The sequence below is a fragment of the Dinoponera quadriceps genome, unplaced genomic scaffold, assembly GCF_001313825.1.
Source record: "Dinoponera quadriceps isolate SergipeBrazil2010 unplaced genomic scaffold, ASM131382v1 scaffold748, whole genome shotgun sequence".
Classification (NCBI taxonomy): domain Eukaryota; kingdom Metazoa; phylum Arthropoda; class Insecta; order Hymenoptera; family Formicidae; genus Dinoponera; species Dinoponera quadriceps.
Window position 1 is genome coordinate 26,759 of NW_014554853.1, and position 12,469 is coordinate 39,227.

Below are 12,469 nucleotides of genomic sequence, written 5' to 3' on the forward strand. Positions count from 1 at the left end.
GCGATACTTTTTGAACAGACCTCGTACACTTCCTCTAGCAAATGATGCGTTTCCGCGGGCGATTTCTTTCCCAGGAAATAATGGAGTATAACTTTTCGCAAATATGACTCAATTAGAACAAAACTTGCCATTGTAAACACAATTAAAATAGATGATGTTAACACGTTGCACAAATGTCACCTATGGCGTTTTGGCGGTACTCTATAGATCTGTCATCATGTGTATTGTCAACTTTCAATTCGAAGAAATGTGTACCTAACGCTATCTATTGCCAGCGGGCGGTTTCATATGCAACCACTTGATATTTTTATATTGTCAAGTAAAAATTTGTATTAAACTATTGCGAAACACACCAACGTTATCAGAGCAACAAGAAATCGGCATGCGAAAGGACGCGATAAAATTACATTCTTTGATGTTGTATCAGTTGAACGTTTCAGCATTTGTGCCTATTACTCATATCTATTACTCATACCTATTATTAAATATGCTTGATTTTCATAAAAATTAATTGCTAAGAGACTCATTTTTTTCAATATAAATGACATTTGTTTTTCCACTTTTTTTTTTTTAAACATCTTGCACTTGTAAACATGTTAACTTCATTACATGTGTACTCAGTGTGAATATAATTTATGCTTGAAACGTTTCTCTCTCTTACACACACACACACACTCACACATGCACAAACTATAGGTTGCGGCAGCGTAACTTCCTTTTTCCAAAATTCAATAAAATGCATTTTATGAGGCACATATTTTTTTATTTTTTTTTTATAATGTAGGTAGACATTTAAAGTTTTATCTTACACAGTTTTGAAAATCATATCCGAAAGGTGACGTCCCCCATTGTCTATACACTGGGTAAACCGAATTTTGGCGTTTGTCATTACTCTTTCGAGCATAGCGACGAGTATGTTGGCCGTTTCTTCCCGAATGTTGGCCTTCAGGGTCCTTGGATGGTTGACGTAAACGCGGGATTTCAAAAAACCCCACAAAAAATTCGCAAGGGGCCAAATCGGGGGAGCGAGCTGGCCACTCCAAATCATCCCTCAGGGAGATGAGTCGCCCTGGGAAGTGGTTCTTCAAAACGGCCATCGATGTCCTTGAAGTGTGAGCTGTTGCTCCGTCTTATTGGAACTATATGCCCCCTAAGTCCATTTCATCAAATCGTGGAAAAAAAAAATCCTCGAGCATGCTCACATAACGGTCTGAATCGACTGTTACTGTGACCTGATTTTCTTCAAAAAACCATGGACCAACGATCTCAACTGATGAAATCGCACACCAAACAGTCACTTTTGGCGAATGTAAAGGCCTCTGATGGAGTTCTCGAGGATTGTTCGCAGCCCAATACCGCATGTTCTGTTTGTTGACGCACTCACTCAAGTGAAAATGAGCTTCATCACTATATAGAAAAGTACGCTTCTATGGCAAACGCGCGCTTCTCACTGTTCCAACCCATGATGACGACTGACCAAGGGGTAAACAAAACTTTAGGATCCCTTCTCTCAAATGAGACCACTAGCGCCCTTCTACGACTGTTAGTTTTTTAAAGGCGGGCATTTCAAATAAGGAAGTTACGCTGCCGCACCCTGTAAATCACAATTTCTTGGAATATTCAGTTCACTTATACGCAGCCCAATTATTAATTAAAGTTAATATTTTCTAAAAATTAATGTTAAACAATTTTTGATGAAGTCAGACTCGAACATGCAATGTGCAATGTCTTAGCTGGCTGCCTGAGCCGTTGTGTCACACTTGTTATCTGGCACGCTTGCTTTCATAAGTCATAGTTAAGTCGCTTTGCATGTAAATTTCTTGCGAATGCTTAAGAAGTGTGTTGCCTTACTTGCTTATTAATTAGTGAGAACTTGGCACTACAACATATTTCAATTTGAGCGAAATTTGTGATGATAAATTTTGAACCTTTCCTTGTTAATAAATAAAACTCGAAAAATCAGCGTTATGCTAGGAAATTCTCGGTTTTAATAATATAAGTTACTTTCATTTATTGCATTTATTGCGTAAATATCAAAATCACGAATTATCTTACCATATTCTTCTTTTAATTTACAAAATATATCTTACATGTAATTATTAAACAGATACATAATTATTAATTACATGGACTTATAATTATTAATAAAATAGACAATTAACACGTTGACTGCTATAAAATTACTGGAGATTCTTAATAAGATAAATACATCACTCGTAATGTATAGTGATATGATAATATGAATGTAACCCATAGGTTAGTTGCTCGAAAGCAAAACGATTATTGTGTGCGTCAGAAAACTAGTCTTATTCCATACATTACAATATTAACACGTTCGCTACCAGGGTCTGAGAAGAAAATCTTGTACCACAGCCTAGGATGTTTTTTATTAGAATATGTCTCCAATTGACATGAGTCTTTTTAAGCTATATTTATAACATAAAAATGTAATTATTTCTAGATCAAGTACATACTACATCTATTTTATTGTTTTTTAGTTCAACAATACTATTCGTTTCCAAATTTATTGCAATACGTTATTATAAACTAATAAAGAACGCACCGCACATCTGCGACGGTGGGCTCATACAAGAATCGGGATGCCGCATATATGCGGCGGTGATAACGAACATGTTAATAAATGAGCATTAAAAACACTGTTTTCACATAATGAGTATTGAACGTCACCTTAAGATGTTGTTTGCACATGGTAAGGACTCCCGTCATACACCTGGCGTACGTAGTAAATTTCAAAAGTTTTTGGCCTGATATACAAAATACGCGCCAATTTTAATATGCCGTTCGTGACACAAAATGCCATCTATGGAGAATGTAGTGCATCAGTTTCAACTTTCTACCTACCTTAGTCAGTTGGAGGTAGTTGTCGAAATAAGTCGTTGCATGTTCTGTGGCTAAAATGTTGAGAATTGAATACCACGCAGTGATAAAGTTTTTGGAAGGACTTTTCCAAGTGTAAGTAAAGAGCGATTGAACGGTGTTTATGGGGAAGCTTTTTCGTCACATTCAACCATAAAAGTGTGGGCTAAACAGTTTCGCCTAGGAAGAGAGTCCATTGAAGGTAATCCTTGCGGTCAGCCAATGGAAATAATGACTGAGGAAAATGTGTCTCTTGTCGAGGAGGAATTGCTCAATGACAAACGTTTGAAGCTAAAGGGAATCTCAACAAGGTTGGGACTTTCTAAAACAACCATTTTTTGGATTATTTACGAGAATATTCTCATGAAAATGGTCAGTGAAAGATGAGTATCCCGACTTTTCTATGTAATTCAAAACGTGTGATCCGTTCCTGGCAGTTTTTAGAGCTTTGTCAAGGGAATCAGAAAGAAGTTTTGGAATCCATTGTTACCAGGGATGAAACTATGGTACATTATTATGATCCTTTTTCTAAAAGAGACTTTATGGAGTGGCGCAAACCAGGCGAAGCACCGCCGAGAAAAATCAAGGTCTCTCAGTCCATCAAGATTATGACAACAATTTTTTGAGATTGCCATAGAATTCTCTTGATTGACTTCAAGGAAAGGAATATCACGGTGAATGCAAGCTATTATGCTTCACTTCTGTATCTACTGTGAGATCCCATGAAGGAAAAGAAGCAAGGCAAGCTGAGTCGTAGTGTTCACTTGCTGCACGACAATGCTCCAGTTCATACGGCTGTTGATAACGCTTCAGTGAAGGACTGTGGCTTCAAAGTGACTACTACTATTTTTTCTCAAAATTGAAGAAAGACCTTCGAGGAAGAAAATTTTTGAACAATAATAAGGTGAAAAATGCTGTTCTTGATCATTGTGCAGATAAAAGTTTGGACTTTTTTCAGAGACTTAAAAATGTTAATTCAAAGACATGAAAAGTGTATTAAAGTAAGGGAAGATTATGTTGAAAAGTAATACTGTTGTTTTCTTTCTATCACTTTTAAAAATTATTCGGGCCGGAAACTTTTTGAACTTACTAAGTAGTTTGCACTCTAAGGGATAATTTAGTCATATTGCTCATTACTGCATTTTATCATTATATATTTGCGATGATAAAAATTTTATTGTGAAGTATAATTACTAAACATGCGAAAATTTCCGAGTTGTTAACGTGTTAATATTTCTATGGAAGCAAGATGAGAAGTCAGGTTTTTCTCTTTTTTAACTGCATAATATTTCTCTGATTTTAATAAAATTTAGGAGAAAATTTTTATGTTCTAAAAAGAATATGTTTTTTGCGATTTCTTTATTATTAGATAATAGTTTTTTATGATGTGTCCGCAGAAATGAAAAATAATTTTACAGGGTGTCTGATGGTAGATACGATATTCGTCGCATCCTATAAATTAGATCAAAGTCAATATAAAAGTCCTGTATCATTTTAGAAACAACCATGTAAAATTTTATGTATCAGATTGGTCAATAATTCCGTGTGATTTTTTACCTATATATGAAAAACGATTTCTTTATAGAAGGCAACAACTTTAGTCAACAATGTATTGGCTGTTGTGTTCTATTATCTTTTGCCATCTTTTGGGCAGCTTCATAATTGCTCGCTCACAAAACTTCCTGTTTTTCTCGGCAAAAAACTGTTTTAAGTGCTGTGATGATTTCGATGGCTTTCTCGGAAACAAAGCGCTGTCTATTCAAGGAATTCCGAAGGAAACTAGACAGGTAGTAATCTGAAGGGACAGAATTTAGTGAATACGGAGTATGCAATAAGACGTCTTAACCCAGTTCCAATAATTTTTGCTGAGTTTGCATAGATGTGCGCGGTCTGGCGTTGTCGTAATAGAAGACGATATCCTTGCGATTTATCAATTCTGGACGCTTCTCGTGGATTGCTGCATTTAATTTGTCCAGCTGTGTACACATCCGAATTGATCGTTCTGTTCTTCGGAAAAAACTCGTAGAACACTCTTTTTATCTCACCAAATTAAGAGCATGACTTTGCTCGAATAAAGCTCAGTCTTCGAAATGCTTTTGGCGGTTTGCTGTGCTGCTTCTACGATCTTTGCGTTCGATGTTGTCATAGACGATCCATTTTTCATAGCTTGCCACCATTTGTTTAAAAAATGGATCGCTTTTTTCACATTTTTTGAGTGAATCACTGATGGAAATGCGTACGATTAGATGAGCTTACTTATTAGATGAGCTTTACTCAGTTCGTGCGAAGCACAAACATTAAGTTGGTTAATGTAGCTAAGTTGATGCGGATAGTTTTCTGCGCTCTTAATTTCGGTATTTAGAGAACGTCTGAAATCTCCCGCATCATATAGCGTGGATTGATGTCGATTAAAATCTGGAAGTGGACTTTGTCGATGTTGATCTCAACTGACCGGTGTCCAAGACCACCACCGAACGTGGTGTGTCTTGGACAGAAAAATCTCTGAAACTAAATCTCTCAAAGCACTTCTAGCTTACGCGTTTTTTCATGGCATTGTCACTATATATCGTACATATCTTTTTATAAGTTTCGCCGCGGATAGTACCGCATTTTTATTTTTTGTAAAATAAAAAAGCGTAATGTACACAAATGCTTGTTTTAATTATCCATCTTTCAAATGACGCCAGACACATAAAATACAACTAATCTTCATGTTGTTTTTTTTTAATGCACGTTGAAATGTTATTTGTCAATGATTATATGCTCCCCAAATTTGGACTGATCATAGAGCTAGATTAGAACGCCTAAAGCCATCTATCAGCTAAAACCGCACAATTATTGACTAATCTAATAATTAATTCGAGAAGATTGGTGAATTGCATGCGATGTGATGTATGTGATGAATGCATTTTATAAAGGCAACATCTCAATTCTGTACTTGCGATTCGTTGGAAATATTACTCCGTTGGAACATTACTTCGCCCCTCGTTATCAGTGGTGAGTGAGACGAATGGGGTGTTCAGGCGCCATCATTATAGAGCTCGCCTACTTCATCATGTGCGGTCGTTTACCCAACTTCTTTTAATTAATAACTCAAAATTTTATGTGGTTTACAAAATGATAAAGGGCTCTTTTTATTTTGATTAGGTCTCTATTCTGTAACTTTTATAACAATAACAGTGTCGTCGTTACGGTGCCGCTGCACAAGTATAATATATGGTAAAAAGCGCAACAATAATGTAACGATAACGACACTGTTGTTAAGTTACAGGCAGGTTAGTCGGATTTTACAAATGCACAACAGATGTTTTATTTACTGTCAGATTCTCTCTATATAGAAACTTATATAAATTTGAAATTTATAAAGGATGTTCCATTTTTACCACATTATTTTTTAATGGCAAATGTTTTGGACAAAATAAAGTCAATTTTTTCTTAACAAAAATAACGAAACATCAATAATTTTAAATAATAACGGCAATCAATATTTTAAATAAAAACGATTGACAAAAATGTTTTGCAAATTAATTTAAAGAAAGTCAAATAGATTTGAAAATACAGTTGCCAGCTAATTTCAGATGGAGTTTTAATTTAATTTAAATTTAATTTTCATCTCAAGTTTATTTACAGAGATATACGTAATTAAAGTTATTAACGTTAAAAATTAGAATTACAATAATAACTTTCTTTGATATTTTTATAAGAAAAAATCAATGTAAAAATTATTTAAATAATCTGCCATTACGAAAAAATGTGGTACGACAATGGTAGAATCTGTATAAAAAAGATGTGGATATAAAATTTATTAAAATTTTATATGTATATAGGTATACTCGGAAGCACAAAAATGTTTGACATTGTTGTCAACAAGACTTGGCGATAGAGATTTCTTTTATGGACAACAACCTAGCAAAATAGATGCTATTATATACTCATATTTGGCACCGTTACTTAAGGCTCCATTACCAAATCCAGTTTTACAAAATCACTTAAAAGCTTGTACAAATTTAGTTAAATATGTGTCACGTATATCGCAAAGATATTTCAAGAATGAATATCAAAATTATGAAAAACATCAAGCTGAAGAAAAAGCCGCAAGGTTAAAAAGAGATACTGATAATGAATTTCCAAATAAGAGAAGAAATCAATTTTTTGCTGCATTTATTGCTACCCTGGCAATGACAGCATATGCGTTATCAGCAGGAATTGTAGAGGTAAGAGTTATTTTACATATACAAGAAATATGAAATATTTTATGAATTATTGTAGCATATTTTTTACGTTATTTTATTCGTTTTTAATCTTTTCTTATTTTTCTTAAATATCTAGAATAGAGATAATACCAAACGGAAACACACGATATCGTTCAAGCAAGCCTAAAAAATTATAAAATATCAGGTATTTTTTTATATTTTTATTATTTTATTAGGTCTGTAAATATGTAATTTCCACAATTTTTTCATGAATGCGAAAAAGTAAACTAAGCCAATTTATTTTTGCACTATTTTGCAGTATGGTGACATTGACACAGCTTTATTAAAAACGGCGTATGGCGTATCGAGACGATAAACGTAACTTCAAAAATTGTATTGTATAAAATGGCTATGAGTAAAGAGCACATACGCCATTGTATTTAATATTTTGTATGAATTTCAGGAAAAAAAAATTTGGAAAAACCTTTGATTTGTGCTACTTTCAGCGAGAATTCATGTTATATAACATATGTAAATATTGGTTTAAAGATTTGAAGAAAATGATTTTGATTTGGATTTGAATTTTGATTTGGATTTTGATTTGGATTTTGATTTGGATGACCAATAAATTGCTTTTAAAAATGTGATGACTATTCTGTATAGAAGCACTATGTTCTATCTTTAAAAGTTGATATTCACGATGAAAACCTAAATCCGATCTAAAAATAACTTGTATCGCCTCTAAGAATAACCCTTTAAGAATAACAACAATTTCAAATTGATTATACGAAATGGATGAAAATCAAAAAGAAGAAAAGTGTTTCCCGCATGTAACTTTTGATTCCAATTTCTTTCTTTTTGAAATATATTGTTAAATACAAAAAAAATTTTAGAGATTTTTTTACACGAATTTTTCATATGTGCCTATATAAAGTTTTAGGAGATGGAACAATCTTTCATATATAATCTGACATATAAGGTGTCTGAAAACATACCGGAAATATTTCAAGGGTCAATTTGGGAATATATTTAGAGTTAAAAAGTTTATATAAACATATATCCTAAACTTAATTGTTGCCAAGTTATTATTTATTTCATAATTTAATCTTCCAGTATCCGCACTCAAAAGTTTATAGGAAAATATCATTATGTGCGGACTCCCAGTCCGTGCACGGCTACTGGAACGTGAAGTGGTCAAAATTTGAGTTGAATAAGGCTTACTAGATAAAGATAGTGTTGTTACTAGATAAAGATAGTGTTCTTACTAGATAAAGAAGTGTTCTTATATATACTGATCCAATACTATGAAGATATAGGGAGACCATTTTTTTTGTTACCGCGTTCGCCGGACTTCACTGAATTTTTATCTCTAGGATCACTTGAAACAAATGGTGTATGCAAGTGAAATGCAAACATTGGAAGAATTGTGTTTTAAAATACATCAAGCTGCGGATATAATTAGGATTAATCTAGAAATTTTATTAAGAACCCAACAGTCACTTCTACGACGTACGGTTATATGTATCAAACACAATGGTGACAGTTTTGAACATTTCTTGTAAACAAAATAAATAAAATATATAAGAACGCTTCTTTATTTAGTAAATCCTATTCATTTCAAACATCGGTCATTTAAATTATGAAATAAACAGTAACTTGGCAACGATTAAATTTGGGGCATATATTTATACAGACTTTTTGACTCTAAATACATTCCTAAATTGATCCTTGAATTATTTACGGTTTTCAGACATCTTGTATATCGACAATATAAATGAGCGATAATGTATTACGTAATGTATTAGGTGGTTGCATATGAAACCGCCCATTTTTGACCGAAAGAAAAGATAATGGTTTGGTAGCAAATCGACGAACTGGTTTATTCAAAATAATGCCTATCGGAACAGGCAACCTTGGCCCATTTTTCGGCCAACAATCGGATTCCCCGCAGGAAAAATTCGGGTTCTTTGGAGGCAATCCGGTCATCCAGCTATTTTTTGACTTTTTCGTACGAGGTGAAGTGCTGTGCCGTAAGCGCTGACTGGAAGCATCGACCGGAACAAATGGTAATCGGAGGGAGCGATGTCTGGGGAATATGGCGAGTATGATAGGACTTCCCAGTTCACTCCTTCTAAGTACTTCTTGATTGGTTGAGCAACTTGCGAACTGGCATCGTCTTGCTGCAAAATCAACTTGTCATGGCGATTTTCCCATTCTGACCTCTTCTCGTGCAGAGCTCGCTTCAAACCAGTTGCAGTCGATAACGAACCCCAGTGATGGTTCCCGACGGTTTCAGTAGCGGTTTCCGTGTCCTCAAATTTTTTGAGTGGTTTTTCGAGGTCCTTGTTGTCCATAAAAAAATCACCACTTTGGAAGCGGCGAAATCACTCTTTGCACGTTGTACTCGATGGAGCATGTTCATCATACTTTTTTTCTAGCAAACGATGCGTTTCCATAGGCAATTTCTTTCCCAGGAAATAATGGAGCATAACTTCCCGCAAATATGACTTATTTGGAACAAAACTTGCCATTGTAAACACAATCAAAATAGATGTTAAACATGTCGCACACAGACTCTATAAATATGTCATCATGTGTATTGCCAACTTTCAATTCGTAATGTACTTAACGCCATCTATTGTTAGCGGGCGTTTATATATGCAATTACCTAATATATTAACTATAAATAATTAATTGCATCACGCGCATAATAACTCAATTATAATTATGACTCAAGACATTTGTATTTCTGGATTAATCTCATAATTGCTTAAGAATTCTGAGTAGTTTGTTGAGTTAAACAATTGAATTTTTATTTTTTACATTTTATAATATGTTTATGTTCTCTAAATATAATCCTAAAGAGATTACGCGATATTCAGTGAAATAGCGGAGATATTCAGAATCTTCAGAGGTGCGGCGCAAATAAAAATCGGAGCGCCCGGGACGATATATGACGCAGCCATCACTCTTCTCTTATTTTTTTATTCTCACACTTTTTTTACTTTACATCTAATTCTCTTCTTATTTCTCCTTAACATCATTGAGAGTTTCTATTGTAACATTCGTAGAAAATCCAGAGGAAACAGATATAAAATATTATTGTGGAATTGTGAATAATAATTCAGTGAAAAATATGAAAAAAAACAACGTTGGCAACTTTTTTCTACAAGTGCTCTATAGATGACAATCCACAATGTACGTTGCTCTATATGAAAAAATAATGTAAATGCATTGCATAGAATTACTAGAAAACGTTGCTAATTTCAAACACGATATTCTTCTTATATCATAACTTAGGATATAAAATGCGCAAGCAAAAATGCATCTGATTTAATGAAGTCGATCTGATTTAAAGTAGCTAGATAGTACTGGTTAGATAAGTTTTCTAGCTAGTCATTAGCTCGTAACTCGCCAAATATTCTTCTTTCAAGTATTTTGTAATCTAACTACTGTCTAATCATTACATATAAAATATGATAGTAGATGGCGCTGCCTTTCTAAAATATACAATTTAATTACTATCTCGCCACTAGCATGTTTAAGCATGGTTGTCAGCATATCCAAATTAAAATTATATTGCTATTAGGTGCTTGAATTAATTCTCGCTGTTGACTAATAGAGGTCAGTAGTTGTGCTATTTCAACATGGCCAAAAGTGACTGTTGATGTATATGAAAGTACTGTCAACACATTTTAATAATCAGTGTGTGACTTTAAATCATAGTACAAAGAACACAATTTTTTATTACATTGTAGATGTCGGGTTTCGAACTAAAAAAATGAGCATTTGCGGGAAGCATTACTTTTGTGTTTTTACCTCAAGAAATCTGCTGCTGAAAGTTATCGTTTGCTAGTGGAGACTTATGGGAAGCATATTCTATCTGAAACAAATTGCAGAGATTGGTCTAGATGATTCAAAGACAATGATTTTTACGTGAATGACAAAAAGCGCTCTGGTCAGCCAAAAAAGTTTGAAGATAGAAAATTGGAGGTATTATTGGAAAAAGATTCATGTTAGATGCTCAAAGAGTTGTCGGAAAATTAAATGTCGATGAGTCAACCGTTTTCAAACGTTTAAAGGTAACGGGAATGATCCAGAAGCTAGGAAACTGGGTCCTACATGAATTGAGAGAAAGAGACATTGCGAAACGTTTAACCATTTGTGAATTGCTGCTTCAAAGACAAAAACGGAAGTCGTTTTTGCATCGAATTGTGACTAGCGATGAAAAATGGATTCCTTACGATAATCCTAAGCGTAAGAAATCATGATTATGTCCCGGCGAACCATCAACATCAACGCCAAAACAGGGTATTCGTGGAAGGAAGGTCATGCTGTGCATTTGGTGGGATTAAGTCGGTGTAGTGTATTATGAGCTGCTGCAACCGAGTCAAACCATCAATGCTTAACGCTGCTGACGACAATTATTCAATTTCATTCGAGCACTCAAAGAAAAACGCCCGCAATATGCTAAAAGACATGACAAAATAATTCTTCTCCATGACAATGCTAGATAACATGTTGCAACACCAGGGTAGGAAATCTTGGAGGCACTTGGATGGAATGTCTTACCCCGCCTGCCCTATTCACCAGACGTTGCTCCTTCAGATTGCGATTTGTTTCGGTCGATGCAGCATGGCCTTTCTGAGCAGCATTTCAGTTCTGGTGATAGATATCAAAAAGTGGCTTGATTTGTTGACTGGATTTGATGACTAAATCGTCTCGAAAGAACCTGAATTTTTCTATCGCGGCACCATGTGTTTTCCGAAAAGTGGGAAAAGGTTATAGTTTCCGAAGGACAATACTTTAAATAAGATATAATGTACCGTTCTTTTGAAATAAACATAAGTTTTTGTTGCAAAAAACATCGAGAATTAATTCAAGCACCTAATATATCAAAATTTGTCTAATAATTATCTAGCAACGTACGGTAAATTCAGAATGAAAATTGGATGTCAGGACTGTCTACATTAAATAGTAAATGTGTGTATCACAGCGCCATTGTATAGTTTTCCTTTTTATTGTTTAGCTAATCTTCTAAGGCTTCGTTTTTTTAATAGCTGCATTTATTACATAGACAATGGCTAGACAAGAAAATTATGCAGCAACGAAATAGAAAACTATCGGTAAATCTTGGATGAAAATTGAATGTCCGGACTGTTCACTTATTAAATATTAGGTGGTAAACTTAGTTCCTGCGGCTCACAGTTAGATGACGTTAGTTGTAGGTGTAATTTATTTTGACATCTGAAACTGGCTGCATTTTAGAAGTTAGACATTTGTCAATAAAATTCAGTGCGAAGAGATTCATTTAAGCGAGCAGTGCTATTTTTTCTTTTGATTAAATATGGAACGCGATAAGTTGTTTTTTCGACATGTGCTGCTTTATTACTTTGACT

At 34.3% G+C, this 12,469-nt stretch overlaps 1 protein-coding gene across 1 annotated transcript in view; it reads left to right on the top strand.

Annotated features, from left to right (window-relative positions):
- LOC106742337 (metaxin-1-like) overlaps positions 1-12,469 on the top strand; it is a 58,296-nt gene that overhangs the window by 19,491 nt on the left and 26,336 nt on the right. Inside the window, exon 3 of the mRNA XM_014615190.1 lies at positions 6,705-7,091. Coding sequence (XP_014470676.1) covers positions 6,705-7,091 — 387 coding nt within the window. The remainder of the gene's footprint in view (positions 1-6,704; positions 7,092-12,469) is intronic.